Below are 22,070 nucleotides of genomic sequence, written 5' to 3' on the forward strand. Positions count from 1 at the left end.
TGCTTTCAATTCTGATCAATTAACGTCCTTCAAAATGAGCACTCACAGTGAGCCAAAGATAAGAAATAATGTTGTTAACTGTGTGTGTGTGTGTTTCAGGCCAGTCTGTCCGTCTGGGGATGGGGGGGTCTGGGAGTCGTCCTCTTCCTCATCTCATTTGGACCCTTTGCCATCTTTTATCTGGCCTTCTACATCCTCTGTTTCATTGGCGGGTAAGTGGATCCCACATTAGACCATCTGTAACACCTGGTGATGCTCTAGCATGATCTCTCCCTTCTCTCTCTCTCTCTCTCCAGGGGTTTTGTAGTGCTGCTTTTATTTGGAAAGACAAACTCAGAGAAACACCTGGAAAGGTGCGAACACTCCTACCTGCCATCGACACAGACGGCCATACTGAAGGTGTGCAAACGCTTGCATCCGTCTTCCTTATGATTGCATTTTAATTTATCATGTTTGCCACAACACACAAATGCATTTGTAATGCATTTAAGCAATATAGTACGTAATTCAGTTCATAAAACTTTAACAATTCAATAATTTTTTCAATGTTGCAATAATAGGACACAATTAAATGTTTTTTTTTTTTTCAGTAGTTCTCCGTTTTCTTTTTTTATGTGGGAGGTGGATTTATAATTGAATACAAATGTATTAATCGAAAACATTGCATGGCATAAAACCTTAAAAATTCAATTAATATTTTAAAATGTAATCAAATGAAAATTTAACAATTAATTTTATTTTTTGCCAAGCAAAGTGCTGCACTTTAAACAGAGGTTTACTGGTAATATTAGAGGATGGAAGAAAAATGTTTGATATTCCTTAAATTAAGTTTTAATAATTGTAATAACATAACTTTTTATTTTGGTTGGTTGTAGTGAAGAGCTTTGAGTTTCTGTGCATATGACATGACAATAGTTTTAAATCAAATGAAATTGTGAAATGTTAAGATTGTGCTTGTGTTCCACTCCTGAGTTTTAAGTCTTTGTTCCTCAGGTTTCGGAGGAGATGAAATCAGAGTCCAAACCCATCAAGATAGACCGTCGTCTGACAGGATCCAATATCATAGATGAGCCACTGCAGCAGGTACTGTCAACCAAACCAAACCCGACAGAGCCTGTGTTTGAGGAACCTGTGGTTTCTCTACTGATGAGGATTTCTCAGACTGTCGACTCGTTTGTTTCTGCATGTGACATGAGTAAGATGCTGGATCAGCTAGTTTGAGGGTTTAGGCTGAACTGGTGTTTTCATACAACTGATGAGCACATGACACTCGCTTCAGCCTGTTCTCACTCAGTGCTCTCACATGCTTCACTGAATCATGTTTGAGTCTTGCTTACAGTGCATATATTCTGCAAGTGTCACTTTTTTTGATGGAACTATTTTCTACACTAGCTTTTTTTTTTTTCTTCCCTAAAGGCCACTTCTATTGTTAGTCGAATAGGTTCCTATTGATGTTGCATGTTCCACTCTTTCTTTGTCATTTAGAAAACAGGTTGTTTTACTACTCCACCTGAGATATGTATCGCACCAGTATGACGTACCAGTATCACTGAAACGGTTGTTTAAGTTGCAGAATACTGAAAACATGAGCGGTATTGGCTCTGTTCCAACACCTAACGAGCTGCCTGCGTAGACCGCTTCCAAGACATCATAACTGCCATGTACCATCATGTGGAAACCCTCTACATAGGCAGCAAATCTGTGAGCCAAAAATATCACTAAGCATACAAGAGGCTTATTTCTAAATTAATGATTGATTCCAAGAAGCATAAAAATACACAGTACAATTCAAAGTACACTCAAAATATTGGATAAAATGGTTTATTTTAATTAGATGGAGCTATAATTTTTTTGTGTTGTATATATTTTTTTAATAATAGACGTTTCAAAGCAGCTTTACAGAAAATCGTGATGTTAATGTTTATGATCTCTCTTAATATCTTAAAGCCTAAGTCAAATTTAGCAGATTAGAGTTGGGTGAAAAAAAATGTGGATGAATCTGAGATTTGCTTCACAATATACATATTATGCTTAATATAAGTGTATGTTAGGCATTCGAATAAAGTTGGATAGATAGATATAGAGAAATGAGCTAAAACAAGGTGTTTTAGTCGAAGGCAACATGATGTTAACTACTGTTTTGCACAGCCTCCCTGTGGGCAGTGTGCCGTTTTCATGATATGACCCTGTTAAAACCATGGTATATAAGCTCTTCATGACCAAATTCATTATGCAACTCATTTTAAACTAGTCTGACGTTTTGAGGAAATTGTGTTAAAGTTAAACAGTCATGCGAGTGTGTCAGCAGGTTCGCAAGCTGTTCTGTTCAGTGTGGACCCCTTTGTGGTAGAAGCTATGGGTTGTTGTGTCTGCGCCAAGAAGAATTCAGGGCACATGATCAAGAAAAATACATTTCCTTGTGCCTGGTGTTTTTCATGTACATTAAGAGTTTAACAGAAAATAACGTTCTCATTACGGGGTGATATTTGCCACCTTAATTTGATTTCCAGAGGCAATTTTACCTTTATTAGGGACATTTTTCTAACCTTATTACATGTGCGTGTCATCTTTTTAAATTAAATACTTAAACGAAACTGAACGATGTCTGAAACTCTGTATTGCTAGTACTTCTCATGTTTATTGCCTCTTAAAATGGGATAAAAGAGTCTGCTAAATGAATAAATGCACTTTAAAAATTAATCTAAAACCACCAGTAGGTGGCGGCAAGTCACTTTCTTAATGAGTGAGTCATTGAATCATTCATTCAACCAATTCGTTCAAATGGCTGATTCATTAACAGTTGTGTTTACTAATGGATCGTTGTTTTGTTTGGAACGATTTTCGTTGCCAAAATGAAGCAACAACAGACAAAATTGACAATGTTGCGTCTAAAATGTTACTCAAAATGTTAACTTTTATTGAATTGTATTGTATTTTTACAATTGGGAAAAACAGAACCTGTGCTTGTGTGATATTGGTTTACTATATTGTTTGCCTGTTCTGATCCTCTTCTCACGTCATCCCTCAGGTCATCCAATTTGCTTTGAGGGACTATATCCAGTATTGGTACTACACACTGAGTGATGATGAAACGTTCCTCTTGGAGATCCGTCAGACTGTCCAGAACGCCCTCGTCCAGTTCTCCACCAGGTGAGACACCCGTCCGGCCCGTTCACCTTCACACCTGCTTTACAATCACCGTTGCAGAGGGTTGTGAACGACACTGTGGTTTTCCAGCGCTGATGCAACACCTAACCACAAACCAAACAATGCATTCAGATGTTCTTACTCATTTTCCTTCGTAAACACGATGTTGAAATAGACATTGTAACTCCCATGATTCATTGATTCTCAATCTTTCCGTTCCTCAGGTCTAAAGAGGTGGACTGGCAGCCGTATTTCACCACCAGACTGGTGGATGATTTTGCAACTCATCTGCGTGTTTTCAGGAAAGCTCAAGAGAGGCTGAATGAGAGAGAAGATCCTAAACAACGTAATGATCATTCTTTCCCCTCAATTCACATTGTCAATAGACAAAACATTTATCAATGGACAGATTAAACCAAGAAAAGCAATAATGGTTATACTTTCCATTAATTTAATGTTTAAAGATCAGGACTAAAATTGTTGTAGCCTGTAATAAATAGTTGATTTCCTAATGCCTAATTACTGAGTAAAGGGCTTTAATTGTAACTTGGTTTTAATGACTCAAAAATATGGGCATGTGCATGACGTTATTCGTGTGTTTGCGGCAGGTGACGATCCAGAGGAGCTGCTGGACTCGTTTTTTGAGGCGGAGGTGGAAATGGAGAGGAATATTTGTAGAGATATGGTGTGCATGTCACGCAAGGATGAAGAAGGTAAGACAAACACAGATTTGTGTCTATAGACAGATCAAAGACTCCAGGCCAGTGATTCAAGGCATATTATATGTCAACAATAACTTGTACATGCTTCTCTAGGGCAGATCTTATAGGCCAGACAACCTGAAAGACTTGATTAGCAGAAAATACAAACACACACCCAGTCATTAATACAGTGAAATGCTTTGAAAACGCTTTAGTGACTGATAGACAATCGGGAGAAGGCAAGAACACTGTTGTGTGTGTGTGTGTGTGTGCCTTGTGTATAAAGATGTCACATGTGAATCCACCTTTATATTTATAACAAATGAGTTGCTCACCCTTGTGTCTTTTCAAAATCAAATGAGTTTCTTTATTCTGTGGAACACAAAAGAAGTTGTGATGAATGTTCACGCTGCTTTATTTCAAACACTAAGAGTGATCAGGAACGGCAGCTGCTGAAACTTCACAAATGCACAAAAACACCATGAAAGTAGTTTACACAACTTGTGCGTTAAATTCCAAGACTTCTGAAATCAAGACCACTGCAAATGTATGCCAAGTGATCGCTTCCTGATCTACTGTTGATGAATTAAGACAATGTTTACTTTATGGTGTTTATATTGTAATATGTTGTAATCGTTTTATCTCCCTCATTCTTTGATTGAGTAGATGACAGACTTAAATCTTAGACATTTCAAAATAAGTTTCCGGAGTATTTCAGGCTTGTTTATAATTAAAAGTTCCACATTATGCCAAAAAAAAAAAAAAAATCTGGTTATTAATGGTATCTGGCATCGAATTCAGTGTAAACTCTTGTAGCTTCTCTCTCCGTCACTGGAAGGAAAGACTAAGAACATAATTTCACACATTCAGTATATAGTGATTACTAGTATCGGCACAGTAATCTGTAATTCGTATGTATGGATATGTTGGTACATAAACCTTTTTCAGGGCATACTGAATAAAACATGTCTTGAGTATTTTATGATTGCAGTTACCCTGTTGTGCTGATAAGTAGTACTAAGTCCTTGTTGAATGTGTGTTTAATAAAGTAAAAGACTCCGAGATTCATGATTTAATTTGAGATTGTATTGGTTTGTTTTGAATTGACATGCAGTATTTATTTTATTTGTGCTAATCTTAAAAAAAGGTCTTAAAAGCCTTAAATTTGATTGAAAAACCCCCCTGCAATAGCTCTGGGGAAGGAGGATCAGACTGTCCTGTACGTTGTCTTTGTGCTGTAGATTTGACTGTGGTGTGTTTCTGGTGCAGGGTACTTACGGGATCTCTGTGAAGTGCTGCTGTACCTGTTACTACCTTCTGGAGATTTCCACAACAAGAACATGAGATACTTCCTCAGGGTGAGACATAAACACACACACATGCTACATCAGTCCCAAACGGATCCAAAGAATATTGTATCTTTCAGCTAGTCATGGCCGGCTAAAGAAATGAACAGGGGAGGAATACTGTAAAGCAGCGTTTACACAGAGGAAACCATAAAACATACATTTTATGCGAGCATTTTCAGATTTTTAAACCCTGTAACATTTTCTGTCTATTAAAACTATTTAAAATAGTTTTCATTATTTCAAATAAAGTAGAATATAAATATTAGATAACATCATTTTAAAGAAATTAAGAAATGTTGCCTTGGCTAAAATAATTGAAATAATAAAATTATTAAAACTAAAGCTGAAATAAGAAAGTAAAGCTAAATAAAAAACGAATAAAAATGACAAAAGCATATAACAAAATTACTAAAAACTTAAACTAACATTTAAATAACTCAAATAAATACTTTTATAATATATAAAATAACACTCATTGTATTTTAATCTGCTGTAAATGTATATCCCAGCTTCAATAATCCGTGGTTATTGACAGTATATCACAGATGCTGTTGATAGAGCTTAAGTAGTATTTAATCCTTTAAGACACCAGATCTGGGATTTACGGAAAGCAGGATTCTGTTTTGAGATCAGGACTTCTGAACTCATGAAGTGGCTAATGTGGTCCTGACAGGTCTCGCGGCTGAGACTGCAAGATTAGAGCTCTAGCCTTGGTGTTTTGCAACTGGACAAAGTTGATGATGATGATAACTGATTGATTGTTTGATGTTTGATGAACAGGAAGTTCTGGCCAGAGGAGTTCTGCTGCCCTTAATTAACCAGCTCAGTGACCCGGATTACATCAATCAGTTCGTCATCTGGATGGTGAGACCTGCTCTGTTCTTATAGCAGAGGAAATGTTTATGCTTTCCCCATAAAACATTCTGTGTGTGTTTAGATTCGTGACTCAAGCTGTAACTATGAGGCCTTCATGAACATCTTAAAGCTGACGGACAAACCACCTGAGCTGGAGGCTGTGAAAGACCGAGTCCTGGAGGAGCTTCAGCACCTCCGATCTCTGGACACGGGCGCAGACGGTACACACACACACTCGCTACACACTTATTTTCACACGCATACGCTTAAATGGCAGTTTTTGGTTTTCATTTGTTTGGAAAATAAACAATGAATTCTGGGGTTTATTTTGGAAAATATGAGAGCAAGTTCAGGGCTTTATAATAACAAACATTGTTTACTCTTCATTTTCTCTCTCTCTCTCTCTCTCTCTCTCTCTCTCTCTCTCTCTCTCTCTCTCTCTCTCTCTCTCTCTCTCTCTCTGTACTCACAGATATCAACATAATAAAAAATCAAATCAATAGTTTGCTTTTTGTGAAGAAAGTCTGTGAAACACGGATACAAAGGCTACAATCAGGAAAGGTAACCAAATCCCCCGGTTTCATTTACACTTCCTGTTTTATAATTCATTAAAATTGTTACAAATATATATAATTAATTCATTAAAAACAATAATATTTGCTAGGAATATTTTTTAGATAATCCTAATGTATTTTCAGTATGCACTGTTAATTAATGTATGTTTTGTAGGAGTTTCATTTGTTTTATGTAATTAAGAAAGTTATACAAATAATTATACAGACAAATAACGGACAAATGACCGTTATCGGATGTTACTTTGACTTTCAACATTTTATTATTATTTCAAATTTGACTTTTTATGAGCTTTTTAAATCATTTCGCTGATATAACAAATGATATCAGCCGTCTGACATGTAACATTTCACCCTCAGAATGACTAACATGTTTTGGTTGTTTTTGCCAAACAGGAAGTTGACGCTTTGAAACTCGCGGCTAATTTTGGGAAGTTGTGTGTGATTCCGTTGGAACATATCCTCGTGCATAACATCGCACTGCAGTTCTTCATGGGTGAGTCGAGACGGATGCACACATACTGTCCTCTCGTTTGAAATCAGTGTTTCCCCTAGACATTTCCAGCAGCGGTGCTGTTACGTGCCGGAAGGTGTTACCAAGTCGCGCGTGTGGGGGTCCGGGGGCCCGGGGGCATGCACCTCCGGAATTTTTTTTAAAATCATGACTTCTTTTCTGGATAGAAATGGACATTTTGAGACATACAAATATGACATACCATCAACAGATTCAAGGCATGATTATTGCAGCACGTACCTAAAACTGGTCACAAACAGAAACCTTCATTTTATAATTTTTGACAGGATTGTTCATGTTTTTTTTTTGTTAATTTTCAGCTATAAGGTAGAAATTGAAAGAGGAAAAATGAAATGGCACAACCCAGAAAAAGATTTACAATTAATTGAAAATTTTATCTTAGTGACAAAGGCCACACCCAATCTGTGAGCACTTAATTTTTCTGGGCTTTTCATAGATGATCTCTAAGGCTCTTTGGTAATGCTATTGTGGGTGACAGGTTATCAGAACACGTCTTTCTACTTAGTGATAAGAGAATGTAGCCTACAGTATGTTTAAAGGGATAGTTCACTTTGAAATAAATTTTTGGTATGTTTTAGCTTACCTCAAGGGCATCCAAGATGTAGGTGTCTTTTTTTCCGCAGTAGTTTCAATTTTTATATTTTTAGGTCAAACCGTTCTTGTCTGTCAGTCATATAATGCAGGTCTATGGTCACTGTCTCAAAGAGCATGCACAGAGTCCAAATTAAAACAATTCCCCGTCGTCCAAATTAAACAATTCCCCATCGTAAGTACACATTGATGGCCTAAGACACGAAACGAGCGGTTTGTGTGAGAAACCGACATCTAGTGTGTATATATCTATGCACCAGTCTGCGCACACGTCAGATCAGATCACTCGGACATGGCTGTGTATAAGAGGTAAAAACGATGTAAATACTGTTCGGTTTCTCACACAAACCGCTCGTTTCGTGTCTTAGGCCATCAATGTGTACTTACGATGGGGAATTGTTTAATTTGGACGACGGGGAATTGTTTTAATTTGGACTCTGTGCTTGTGTTTTGAGACCGTGACCATCGACCTGCATTATATGACTGACAGACAAGAACGGTTTGACCTAAAAATATAAAAATTGAAACTACTGCGGAAAAAAAGACACTTACATCTTGGATGCCCTTGAGGTAAGCTAAAACATACCAAAAATTAATTTCAAAGTGAACTATCCCTTTAATGCCTAAAACGTAAAAAAGGACTGTTTGTGATTAGCCTATTTATAACTACCTAATAGTGTTGTCATGATACCAAAATTTCAGTATTTGGTACCAATACCAGTGAAAATCCACGGTTCTCGGTACCAGTTTCGCAGTTCTCGAAACGAATTTGCAAGCGCAAAAAACGCGCCGCGTCGCTTCTATTATGAACGCCTACATTTGAAATAACGAATTTGCACGCGCAAAAAACGCGCTATGTGAACGGCCCCTTATGGCAACGTGACATTAGCCTAATCGAAAATATTTCCATATGTGGCTCTTTCCTCCTTTCTTGTCAACAAGTGGGTTCAGAGCCACCGCATTCGCAGAGCCACCGCATTAGCAGTGCCGCCGGTCGCCATGTCTCAGTGTTTTTAGGTGTGTAAGTGGATGAAGTGAATGTCGTGAAATTACTGATCATGTGAAGGTTTTCGCTGCTGAATACACTGTAGGGGAAACACTGGAAATACATCATCAGCTCGTCCCTTATTGCTTTTTATCTTTCTCTCTGTAGACTACATGCAGCACATGGGTGGTCAGGCAGTCCTGTTCTTCTGGCTGACGGTGGAGGGTTACCGGGTCACGGCGCAGCAGCAGTTGGAGGTCCTACAGAGCAGCCAGAGAGATGGAAAGAAGCCGAGCAGCCAGACAACCAAAGGGCTTCTGAGAGCCGCTGCGGTGGGCGTCTACGACCAGTACCTGTCTGAGAAGGTGGGGTGATTTAGATTTACCGGTTCTTAAACTTCACAAAAAAACACAGCTGAGGTTTGTCTCATATAGGGCCTAGTGGTATAACGATATACACGGTGGCGAGCGAAGATATAAAGTGTCTATCGTTAGAGATTTCGCTGTATCATTTATATTGTGGTATGTAAATATATCCGTGCAGCACAGTACTACATGAAGTTAATGACACATTAGAGTGATAAAGAAACATGCATGAATGATTGAATACAGATTTTTTTAAATGAAGTGCAGTAAGCCATGAAAAAAGAATCAATGTTGTCACTCGCGCTGAAGCATGCAGGAAAACGCCTTTCTCAGACAGCATGCAATCCCAAATTCAGTTCTTTTTCGTGGCTTGTTGCTCTTAAATGGTCAAAAACACACATTTGTGTCAGAATGGCCATCGTGTGAACACATTATTAGATCAGTGCTTCAGGTCTTAAAGTGACAGCATATACCTGTCCTAATATACAAGACCTGCTGTCGTCTGTGTCATTAATGTTAATTCAACAGCAAAAGACAAAGAGAAAATCACTGCTCTTGACTGAACAACTTTTGCAGCTTTAATAAGAATCAATGTATTCATAATTCATACAGTGATGACTTGATTTTTTTACTTACTGTAACAAACTTTATTTTGTCTCTTAGTTCTATTGTATTTGTCCTATTGTTTGTAATTGTTTGTTTTAATAACTGGGATAACTATATTGTATATATTGTTATCGTGAGATAAATGTTCTCATTTCGTGAAATAAGATTTTGGTAATATCGCCCATTCCATTACATGTCAGTCACATGGTCACTTCCTGTCTAGTAGGTCCATGAAGTGATAATTGACAGATTCTTGTTTCAATCAGGCCTCTCCTAGGGTGGAGGTGGACGAAGCGTCCGTAACCAGACTGGCTCAAAAGCTCAGCAAAGAGGATCCCACACCGGAGATATTTGATGAGATCCAGAGAAAGGTCAGTTTTCTGTACATATATGTGTGATTTGTGTATTCTGACCAGTATAACCAATAACAACCCACTGATTGAGCTCACTGTGATTTTCAGGTGTATGATATGATGTTGAGGGATGAGCGGTATTACCCGTCTTTTAGGCAGCACCCGCTGTATGTGCGGATGCTGGCCGAGCTGGACATGCTGAAGGAACCCAGTTTCAGGGGATCTGATGATGGGGACGGAGGTGAGAAACCCACACGGGATCAGATCTGTCATGAATGACAGCAACATTGAGTCTGTTTAAGCATCATTTTCTAAGGCTATGTCTTCATTTCAACATGTTCTCCGTCCACACTAACATTTAAGCGTTTTCCAAAAGTTTCTCATCCACTCTGAAGCTTAAATCATCTTAATGCACTTGCTAAAACATAATAAAAGCTCACTGAGATGATGCCAAGAGATCAGACACAATACATTTCTCATATTATTCTTCTGGCACGATCATTTTAATTGCACAATATCTCACCACTTACTGATGCATTCTGGCCGAACTCAATCGCCACTTCATGTGTGGTCTAAAACGCAATTGCTGTCCTTCAGCAAAACATGAGGGCAGTTGTAAGTACATTTTCTGTCATCTTTGCAGAAATATATTATGAAGATTATACAAAGTAACATATGTCTTGTGAAAATGAATAGCACATAGCAGGTACATACTGTTATATACATAGATATCTATGGGTACGATATGCGTCACATGACTAAACATGCGTCATCGTTTTCAAATACCTCAGTTTTCGTAGGACATAAACACTTCAGTGTGGACGAAAGGACAAAACGTAGAGAAAATGCATCAATGTGCATCAAATGCATCTAGATTTGTGTAACCGTTAATATTTCTCTGTTTCTCCAGAGTCATTCAACGGGTCTCCAACAGGAAGCATTAATTTAGTATGTTAAATAAAACATATCTATATTTACATACATTGGGCTGAATGTATTCGATTTGTTTCTAATGAATGTCTGTTTTCTGTAGTCATTAGATGATCTCAGCAGCGGGAGCGTGGATGAGTCTGCTCAGCTTCATGCCTTTATCTCTGATACAGGTGAGAGTTTTACCCCTTTTTTTGCTGTTTTTACCCAAGTTTCAAGAGTTCAACATTGTGTCCTAATCATTCATTATGCGTCTAGTCATTTCTGTCTTGTTGCTTATCGCTCATCATGGCTGGACACAAACTTAAACCAGCATGGTTGTAACTATGTGCAATGCTTTTGTGTTTATTGCATTGCACATGCTTACACACATCTGCAGAGGTGAATCTACTGAGATATAACCGGGTCATATTTCACCCTAATATCAAAAGAAAAAAAACAACAGGTTTTGTAATGCTAAAGAAAATGAAGGCAATTTTCTTAAATGTCATGAATATAATGTCACAAATATCCTAATGCTCCTAAAATAAGTGTCACCTTCTTTATGCATAATATAATTTGTTTTTCCTTTTTGATTTTGGGGTGAAATATGACCTCTGGCCTATTTTCTGTCTGAGTTCTGATTTCTATTTAATTCAGTTACTTTCTATTATTCGTGTTATTTCAGATCTGTGATGTAAATTAGTAATTACTTCAAAGGCAGAAGTCTGTGTGATTTAAAGAGATGTTCAGTGTTCACTTCTTCTCATTTTCAAGTTTCATTTATTTGAAGCATGCAACACTTTTCCTGCCACTTTGTTTTCATTCTTATTTTGTGACTGTCATTCCATCAACTTTATTTCTTTATTTTCTTACATTCATTTTCTTTCCCTCTGTCCCTCTGTGGCTTTGTCTTGTGTCGTTCTCTCTCTCTGCTGTGTGTCCGTCTTGTCGTTTCTTGTCCTCTTGCCCCTGCCGGCTCTTGCTCCTTCATCCCCATCGCTCCTGCCTCCCTGTAGTTGATGCTTTTCTAAACCAACTTCCTATGGCAGGCGTTTGCAACGATCATGGGAAGACGTACGCCCTCTACACCGTCACCGTCATACGCAAGAACTCAGACGGCAGTGAGGACATCTGGAAGACGTACCGCCGCTACAGTGATTTCCATGACTTCCACATGCGCATCACGGAGCAGGTGAGCGAGTCGAGGGGGAAAGATGAAGAATTTGACCTATAAATGAACATCAGGCGTCACCGATCAGGGAAGATTGTTTTACTGTCTTTAAGTTATGCAGATTTAATTTTTTAACTATGTTTTGCTATTTTTATTATGTATTTTTTACATTTTACATTACCTTTTTTTTTTATATATAATAGTAAAAATGTATTAAGAAATGTATCTGTATAACTTGAAAGGCAAGTACAACAAACCACCCTGATTTATAAATTCTTGACAATTGTAATAAATGTTTGTTTTTGCCATTAATGAGATTTGGGGGGGAAATGTGCTTAAGTCACAATGATGAATAATGTCATTTCACCCAAATCGCTCTCATTTAAAAAATAATAATAATAATAATAATTTTTTGAATTGTGTTTATTTGAGAATTTGAAATTTGGAGATTTTCATTCTCTATAAGCAACATTTTTATTAGTGTTTTAATTTTTAATTTTGGTGGTTCTTGAAACAAATTCACAACGATTTGAATTTAAACATATCTTAAAATATATATGGATGTAGCTTGTGTTGTCTTTGTAAAAATCTGATTTTAATCAACATTTTTCTACATTTTCTGTGCTGATTGTTGATGAATAATCAACTAGCCAAAATATTGACTAAACTTTAAACTAGCATAGAAGGGATGAAGGAAGTGTAGAAAAACTAGAGTTCTAATTCTGCAAACACAGATTGCATGTTGGTCTGGATACGCTTAAAAATGTGGCCTGCCAGAGTAAACAAAGTCATTTTCTGACCTAAATGGCTTTTGTGGAGTTTGCTGAGATCTGTTTCCTATCTGTAGTTTGAGAGCCTTGGTCCGATTCTCAAGCTTCCTGGCAAAAAGACCTTTAACAACATGGACAGGGAGTTTTTGGAGAAAAGGAAGAAGGACCTGAACTCATATTTACAGGTGGGTCAGATAAGGACGTGTGTTTATTTGGGATTCTGCTAGCTCAGGTGTTTTGATCCAGGTGTGCTGAGAGCTGAATTTGTCCCGCAGCTGCTGTTGAATCCTGAGATGGTGAAGGCCTGTCCCATGCTGATACCCTATGTATATGACTTCTTGGAAAACAAGGCGTACAGCAAAGGCAAAGGGGACTTTGCACGCAAGGTGAGAAACGCCACATGCAGAAAATATGCTCTGAATAATCAGTGGTGTATATATCCAGATATAGCCAGAAATCTCCTGATATAAAACAATCTAAGCATGTGTTTTTTTTTTGTTTTTTTTACACAATAATCACAAGAAAGAATCATATTTATCCATTTTTATTTCAATGCATCAATAGAAAGAAGTCTCATCTGCTCATCAAGGATGCATTTATTTGATCAAAAATACAGTAAAAAGAGTCAAATTGTTAAAATACATTTAACATTTAAAATAGATGATTTCTATGTGAATATATGGTAAAAATTTAATTTATTCGTGTGATCAACGCTAAATTTTCAGCATCATTACTCCAGTCTTCAGTGTCACATGATCCTTGAATGAGAAATCCTTCTAATGATGATTTGCTGCTCAAATTTACCAATCAATTTAATGCATCCTTGCTGAATAAAACTTCATTCTGACGTCATTTTTTTTTTAACAGAGGTGTATATTATTGCAAACTACTCGTATCAAATACACTACAGCAGAAATAATTCATAACTTTAAGATGAAAACCCCATAGACTAAAACACAAACTGTGTCGGACTTGATATTCTTGTCACACTTTTGATGGAGAGATTGACAGACTAAAGGTGCGTTCACACAAACAGCATTTTGGAGTTACCAAAAGTCATTCAATTCAAATGAGAGTTGGCGATTCTGGACAACGAGGAAAAGCAACCACTGGTGGAGGAGCGGGAAAGTTGAGCAGGATTAGCAGTGGCAAGCTCCCGTGATCCACGTCTTGATATACAGTTGGATACTAACATAGCGACTAACAGAGATTAAATTGAACGCAACCCGATGTATTCTTCCAGAGGGGAGCGGCATACTTGTTGTCTGATGGGATTCGCAGTTTTTGTAAATTTGTCCTGTTCTCTGGACTCGGACAGATGGACACGTTTGTGAATCCTCTCCGGAGCTCCATGCGGAACGTGTCCAATGCCGTGAAGTCACTGCCGGACAGCCTGGCTGAGGGAGTGTCCAAAGTCTCGGCGGACATGGGCCAGGATATTAAGAAAATTGGCCAGGATATTAAACAATCCATATTTAAGGTAGAGCACGACTAGAGAATCACAGAACACAGCGAGAAATGCGAAAGACCTCAAAAACTGGACGCTTTACATACACTTTTATTTAGCCTATGTTTGTATAACTGGGAAACTTTAGTCTCTGCATTTAGTCAGTAATTTCACATGCATAGCTGAGCAGGAGCCAAACACATGTAGGCAAAGCATTTGCGCTCGACTGGCGTTATTTGAATATATGAATTTTTGTATCAGTGAATGCATGACATGAACTCCAGATGTTTCTGCTCCACAGGTTCCTCCTTTAATCCAGAAGTCTGACATCGATCCCGAACACTGCCGCGTCTCGGCCCAGCTGGACGACAACGTAAGTCAACATCACATCAAACACTTGGCCAGATCACTCTAAAGGCTGGTTCACACGGGACGATTTAAAAATTGTCGGCCGATTTTCCAAACCTGAGAGACCCCACACACGGGGATAAAAAAATCACAGGTCTAACAGTTTTGGTCGTACAGTGTGTGGTGCGCAGCCACACGGCAAAATCAACACATCACACACGAACCGATTTGACTCCCGAGCATTCCCAGATCAGACGGGAAATCGCGCAAAATACCTCGAGATCAAACGTGACTTCAGAGTAAACAATCATGGCGGACGAAGAGGATGCACTTGGCAATAGTTTGTAGTTTGTTTTTAACCGAAAAAAAAACGTTATCAAAAGAAAAGGCGATGATCTCTGACGTCCACCGGACTTTCTGGTGCGCGATGCCGCCGGCTGTTTTGATTATATTTCCCGGTGTTTCCTCGCCGCCTCGTCACCTCGCTTTCTGATTGGCTACACTCCACAGTCCACAGGCTGCGTGCTCGGGGGACACCACACACGAGAAGAAATCGGGCCAAATAAATCCAACATGTTGGATATCCCCGATTTGAGATCGGAGCGGTCCCGACGTCCTTCCGAGCAGACGAGAGCAGTCTTAACACACCACACACGGCAGGAATATCTGATCAGATTATTTTACGATAATCGGAGCATCCTTAAGATTGTCGGAAGGGGTGAATCGGGGCTAAAATCGGCTTAATTATCCTGCCGTGTGAACTAGGCTTAACACAGCCTCAAGAGGTCTGTCGTCTTATATAGCAGCGCAATATGTTTTAAGGCACTGATAAATAATTACATTTAGTTTGATAATTAAAATAAACGTATTAATATTTTGTATTAATATTAGTGATATTTTTAATATTATAATATAATTTATTTTTTTATTATTATTATTAAATATATTTTATTTTACAGTACAGTAGTATTATTACCACAGTAATATATCTTTTTTGATTTTTTTAACCTTTTTATAATTTAATAAAATATTATTATTATTATTATTAAATGCTTTTTTCATTTTACAGTACAATATTATTATAACCATATAAATGTATATCTTAAATTATTTAAAAATATATAGAAATATTATTATAATTATTAAATTAATTTATAGAATTACTTTAATTTATAGAATTTATATAAAATAATAATAATAATCATTTGTTTTTAAAGATTTTTTTTTATTTTACAGTACAATAGTATTATTAGCATAGTAATGTATTTAATTGATTTTTACTTTTATAATTGAACAAATGTAGTCATTTTGAATGGGTACCATAATAACAGCTGTGTCAATGCAAAATCCACATTTTAAAGGTGATGTTAAAAAATAAAGTCTTCCTGGACCTCAGACCCTCCTATGAGGGTTTGCCTCCGTCACCTTTTTTTACCCCGATTAGTTTGCATCCCTGTTTATTGGTAGTTCAGTGATTTTGCATGTGGTTTATCTAATCATATTGAGTTTCATAAATGTTGTTTTGCTGTAAGGTGGATGATAATATTCCTCTGAGGGTGATGTTGCTGTTGATGGATGAAGTGTTTGACCTGAAGGAGAGAAATCAGTGGCTGCGGAGAAACATCAAGAACCTCCTGCAGCAGCTCATCAAAGCCACGTATGGAGACACCATTAACAGGTGCGATGGACACGCGTACTCTCACGCGCATTATGACAGTGTTTCTCCTCTCTGCTCAACGGCAAACATTTGTTTTTGCTTCACTGCAGGAAAATCGTGGATCACGTCGAGTACATGACCTCGCCTGAGCAAGTGTCTGATTATGTGAAGAGATTCAGGTGATGATTGCATGCACACTGTCTGTTCTGACATATAAATGGTTGTGGTTCTTCTTCTAACTGGGTTTTTTGACTCCTCAGAGACTCTTATTGGCCGAACGGGATTCTCGCCGAGACGCCGCCACGCAGAGACAAAAGCCTCCGTATGAGGACGCGGGTCGCCGCCAAAACCACACTCCTGGGCATCATGCCAGGTACTTACAATGAGTATTGTGGAAAGTGTTATACTAGAGCTGCATGATTCTGGATAAACTAAGGCCCAATCCCAATTCTATTTTACACCCCTTCGCCTACCCCTAACCCTTGCCCCTATGAAACCGAGTGGCAAGGCGTAGGGGTGAAAATATTCCCCTAAAAAATGGGACACCACTACTACACCGTTACACGTCATTATACGTCGTTGCTAGCGCCTACGTCACAGTTGATGCGCCAATGTTTATCACAAACTTCCAAGATGCCGTCGTCAGCTGTAGTCTTGCGTGAGTTACAGCTATTTTTTTGCATTTTTCTTCTGAAGTTCGCAGAAAACAACGGAGATGACGATATCTTCGACGCCTAATGCTGCGTTCACACCAAACGCGAATAGAGCGTCTGGCGCGAGTGATTTCAATGTTAAGACGCGTTTACGCGCGTCTGGAGGTCTTGCGGTGCGAATGAGGCGTTTAGCGCGGCGCGGTGGGCGCGAATTCGCCTCATTCGCGTGTCCACTTCGCTTCAAACTTTTGCTTTTTACACGCGTCATATTGTTAACGACCTTTAGCGATTTTTTTTTTTTTTTTTTTGCAACCGTTTCCTTGAAGAACATGACCGTAAATATGAACACAAGATTGAATGTGACATAAAGAAAATGATTATTGGCAGTCATGTTGCCTCTGTAGCCAGTGTATGCTGGTACATTTCTCATACCCCTTCGTTTGAAGTGTGGTCCCGAAAAATCTTCGTTTCAAGGGCTATCTGGCCCTTCCCCCTCCCCCTCCCCCTCCAACCAAAAGAGAATCGAGACAACCCTACCCCTTCACGGGAACGCGCAAAACGGAGGGGTAGGGGGAAGGGGTGAATTGGGATTGAGCCTAAGAATCAGTTTTTTGTTTTGTTTTTTTAAGTAAAGATTACGATTCTGAACAAGCTAAACAAAATAACTTAATTTACTAGAGGTTCTAACAAAATGTTAATTGCTGTAGTCTATTTAAAATGTTTCATTAATCTGAATTATAAAAAATGTGAATGATTCAGTGACGCACTCAAATACTTCACTTTCATTATTGGATGAATCAGCATTTTTGAACAAATCTCTTGAATGAATGATTCAAAGAAATACATTTTTTAACAGTAACTTTAACCACCTAGTGGTGTTACGATGCCATGGATACAATCATTATTTGAAGCATCAATTTACTTTCAAAAGTTGATTTACTCTGTTTCGATTAACAACAAACGCAGCCGCACTGCACCGCGCTGTATAATGGTTAAGCTAACAAAAACAAACCTGACGTAACAGTTACGTCATCATCATGTCTTGCGCACCTCCTGACACACCAAAAATTCAAATGCACGGTTTTTGCATTCGAATGTGTAGGTTTTTCGACGTATATTTAAATTTAATTTAATTTGACAGCCCTAGTTTGAATGGAGATTGTGGTCTTTTAGTGATTAATCGTGCAGCTCTATGCTATACAAATAATTTTGACTCTTTTCTCCTGCCATCAGATGAGTTGAAGCACATCATCGGGGCGGACACCACGCGCAAGGGCATCCTGCGTGTCTTCGACATGTTCCAGCACCAGTCTCTGAACCGGCGGCTGGTCTACGTCTTTCTAGAGGGCTTCCTGGAGACCCTGTTTCCTCAGTACAAGTTCTCCGACCTGTTCGTGAAGCTCCACTCGCGCTCGCCGCGTGTACTCAAATACTCACTAAAACTGCGCAGCTTGCACAAGAGGTGACAGACGGACGAGTCTCCCGCCGACGCAGAAGAGGAGGAGTCAGGCGCGTGTGTTTCTACACACACCTCCCTCTTAGTGCCTCCTGGCTGTTCTCGTTTAAAGCACTGCATTGACACGGTCGTAGCATAGAGGATTCATTTTACCATCATGAAGCGCACTGTCCGACACTTCGCTCACCTCTGAACCACTAAAGACTGAACACTGAGCGATCGTCCTCTCCGTTTGTATGTTTGTTGGGATGACACTGTGTAGATACATACGATTTTTTGGGGGGTTTGTTTTGTATTCGGCAGTGGTCGAACTCATCAATACAGTATGGTGAACGAAATCTGACCGAACCAACCTATGCACCTTAACACTCATCACAAGCAGAACCGTACGATGAGGGTCAGCAGCAATGCGTTGTGATCCTCATCCACAAACATTATGTGGCACTGACACTGAAATAAGCGTAATGTTATCCTGCCAACCAATTGGTTGCATAGAGTGGGTGGGGTTAAAAACAGGCCACGCCCCTCAGCCTTTCACTTACATATAACATAAAAATGACTTAATCATTATCTAAAGCCCTCAAACACATCAAATGGGGACAGAGATGGTGAATTTCACCTAGCGTGTGTTTGCATGGCCGTCTCGGGCGGCGGCGCCGGCGCCGGCTACGTGGAGTTCAGCGCATACGGAGATATGCTTTAACCGAATGTACCCGTCTCTAGTGAGCCGATGTGTGTGTGTGTGTGTGTGTGTGTGTGTGTGTGTGTCCTGTTTTTATAACTCAATCAAAGGCTCGTGTACATGTGTTTGTTTTTTAAAACTACTTTATTTTAGAATAGCAAGTGTAGCACTAAACTGCAGCTGTCCGATGCCGAAGACTGTTTGCGTGTGAGATATAGAGCCTTAAACCCAAGACCAAGAGACGTGTGCCGTAGACGTAGCTTCCCCTCAAACACACACATCAAGGAGATCTCGACCGGCCTGATCAGAGAATACGTTATTCTTTGTTGTGCAATATGTTTCTTTAATGCATGTTCTATAATAATCGTGTATGGGATAGTTTTCAAGCGTATTCGAGTGAAGAATTTCAGAAGCGAAAATCCGAAACCACACGAAACTCTTTCAGAAAAACCACCTGAACATTCCGTTGTTGTAAATGGCTTGTTTTAAAGGACTTGTTTTATAAGTCTGGCTTTTATGTTTGTGTTGGGGATGCTTTTGTTTTTTTTTTTAATGTTTCGTCACTCCTGCCGTTTTCTTGACGATGGATTTTGGCGTGATTTTTTTTTTTGCTTTTAGGAACGAGTGAAAGCACATTGTTGGTGAACGGAGGCTCAAAACATGCAAGCAAGAGGTCAGAGGTCGTCTGGCGCTAGAGCACACAGGTTAAACACTCTCCAGTCACGCTTATGATAGATCTACACTTTGCAAAAACATGCACGGATCATATTTCACCCTTATGTGCAAGTACATCACATAAAAAGAAAATTATGCCCTTTTTTTTGGCTTTGTAACATTATTTTCATGACGATTGAGCACATTTCCTTCCTTAATTCTCATTACTGTAATGTGAAATAAATACATATTACAATTCAAATAATAATATATATATAAAAATAATTGAATTATTATTTTTATTATAAACTATTAAACAAGTTATTTTTCATGTTATGTAATAATTCGATTTTTCTTTCAGTTTAAGTAACGAGAATTTGGATCAGAAATCGTCATGAGAAAGTTTTTGTCTTTACGCAAATATATTATTTATTTAGATTTTGGAGTGAATATGACCTGTCTCAGGTTTCACATGCGCTTCATCCAGATATTGATGCGAATAGACAAGAACTAAGTGTGTGATTTTAAAATAAAAATAGCACTTAAACTCTTAATTGAACATTGTTTATGATGCTCTTATTTTGTGGCTGTTTGCTGTGATTGGCCAGCGTCACACGCAGGTTTACTCTTTCTCAACTGTGATTGGCTGGCACTGAGAAGCTAGAATCTGCTGTGATTGGTCACACAGGAGCACACTTCCCCTTTAAATTCACTCAGTGGTTGATACAAATGTTTCAGATTCCTCATTTGATTTGCTCTCTGAATCCCCGTCTGTATGAATCTATGAAAATGAACTGTGCATATGATATTGGTGTATAGTATGTGTCAGCGGTGTGCCTAAATGTACTGTCAATTATATTTTCTTATTTTTCTTTAACGAAGTAAGTCGATTTGAATGTCATGGTCGTTTTAATAGACTGAAAAGGACTCTAAAAGGAGTAGAGTGTTTTGCATTATGCTTCTAAAACATTAATTTTGAGCAGCTTAACTCAGTATAACACTAATAAAATTAACTCCAACTCACTGCCCTGATGAGCCTGCTTTCATTACTGTGTGTGTGTGTGTGTGTGTGTGTGTGTGTGTGTGTGTGTGTGTGTGTGTGTGTGTGTGTGTGTGTGTGTGTGTGTGAGAGTGTGTGTGTGTGTGAGTGACGTCTGATGGAGGCGGACATAAAGAGTCTTGACTAGAATGCATGGCAACTCTGAAAGTTTTACATTTGTTTTGTGCGTGTGTGTGCGTGTGCGTGCGTGTGCGTGTGTGTGTGTGTGCGCGCGTGTATGTGTATATTATTAGATAGGGCTGTGCAACGATTAATCATGATTAATCGCATCCAAAATAAAAGTTTGTGTTTATATGTGTGTGTGTGTGTGTACTGTGTATGATTATTTTGTATATATAAATACACACATATGCATGTATATATATTTAAGAAAAATGTGTGCATGTGTACATGCGTATGTGTGTATTTATATATTCAAAATAATCATACACAGTACACACACACACACACACATATAAACACAAACTTATTTTTTGGATGCAATCGAGATTAATCATTGCACAGCCCTAATAATAATATATGTATATCACAAGTGTGGGCAACAAGTCTGTTTTAAAGCATTTTTAGTTGATTTATTATTTGATTCTTGCATTGATTTAAGATCTTTTAACCAGAAATTAATCTCAGAAACTGTTTTTGTGAAGGATTAAATGCTGATAATATAATGTTTTAGTTATGGAAGATATTAAAGATCTACACCATTTAGTCTTTTTCAAAACTGTCCAATCTTTCAGAAACTGCATTCTCATGATAAAATTATAATTGTTCTACAAATATCAGGCATCAAACAACTGAAGTGTGTAGAGTTTTCATTTTTAAAAATTAAATTAATAAATCATAATAACAGAAAGCCCCGATATGATCTGCTTATATAATATATATACGTGATAGAAGCATTGCTTACGTGCATGTAATCCATCACCAAACATATACATCAAAACTGCCAAACGTTACCAGATGAAATGTCGATTCAGGAAGAGGATTAAAAATGTGCTTTTTTTTTTTTATTAAACTTTACCCACATTTTAGTGTTTAAAGAGAATTAAGCTAGAGTAAAATTAGTAGTGTTGTTTAAAAGCAACGGCTCTGTTCTATCTTTTGATATATTATATGTTAAATAATAAAATATTGTGAATCATATTGAGTTGATATTGTGAAAATATCCATGAAAGTTTTATGAAATTTATCAAAAATGCTGGCG

General features: G+C 38.1%; 1 protein-coding gene across 3 annotated transcripts in view; it reads left to right on the forward strand.

The window, feature by feature from the left end:
• The window catches only part of snx13 (sorting nexin 13), a 30,963-nt gene extending 9,093 nt beyond the window's left edge, over positions 1 to 21,870 (forward strand). Inside the window, exons 2-26 of one of the 3 annotated variants that reach the window (XM_082185450.1) lie at positions 100 to 212; positions 297 to 399; positions 994 to 1,083; positions 3,029 to 3,150; positions 3,372 to 3,493; positions 3,756 to 3,860; positions 5,118 to 5,206; positions 5,978 to 6,061; positions 6,135 to 6,273; positions 6,525 to 6,613; positions 7,021 to 7,120; positions 8,904 to 9,100; positions 9,973 to 10,077; positions 10,168 to 10,300; positions 10,970 to 11,007; positions 11,093 to 11,162; positions 11,988 to 12,163; positions 12,990 to 13,097; positions 13,188 to 13,298; positions 14,231 to 14,392; positions 14,661 to 14,732; positions 16,240 to 16,385; positions 16,475 to 16,543; positions 16,625 to 16,737; positions 18,251 to 21,870. In XM_082185450.1, the coding sequence (XP_082041576.1) occupies positions 100 to 212; positions 297 to 399; positions 994 to 1,083; positions 3,029 to 3,150; positions 3,372 to 3,493; positions 3,756 to 3,860; positions 5,118 to 5,206; positions 5,978 to 6,061; positions 6,135 to 6,273; positions 6,525 to 6,613; positions 7,021 to 7,120; positions 8,904 to 9,100; positions 9,973 to 10,077; positions 10,168 to 10,300; positions 10,970 to 11,007; positions 11,093 to 11,162; positions 11,988 to 12,163; positions 12,990 to 13,097; positions 13,188 to 13,298; positions 14,231 to 14,392; positions 14,661 to 14,732; positions 16,240 to 16,385; positions 16,475 to 16,543; positions 16,625 to 16,737; positions 18,251 to 18,483 (2,889 nt within the window). In that variant the 3' untranslated portion in view covers positions 18,484 to 21,870. The remainder of the gene's footprint in view (positions 1 to 99; positions 213 to 296; positions 400 to 993; positions 1,084 to 3,028; positions 3,151 to 3,371; positions 3,494 to 3,755; positions 3,861 to 5,117; positions 5,207 to 5,977; positions 6,062 to 6,134; positions 6,274 to 6,524; positions 6,614 to 7,020; positions 7,121 to 8,903; positions 9,101 to 9,972; positions 10,078 to 10,167; positions 10,301 to 10,969; positions 11,008 to 11,092; positions 11,163 to 11,987; positions 12,164 to 12,989; positions 13,098 to 13,187; positions 13,299 to 14,230; positions 14,393 to 14,660; positions 14,733 to 16,239; positions 16,386 to 16,474; positions 16,544 to 16,624; positions 16,738 to 18,250) is intronic. The other 2 variants (XM_082185451.1, XM_082185452.1) reach the window with 2 other exon arrangements.
• The last annotated feature ends 200 nt before the right edge of the window (positions 21,871 to 22,070 follow it).

Source organism: Leuciscus leuciscus, assembly GCF_965113295.1.
Source record: "Leuciscus leuciscus genome assembly, chromosome: 12".
NCBI lineage: Eukaryota > Metazoa > Chordata > Actinopteri > Cypriniformes > Leuciscidae > Leuciscus > Leuciscus leuciscus.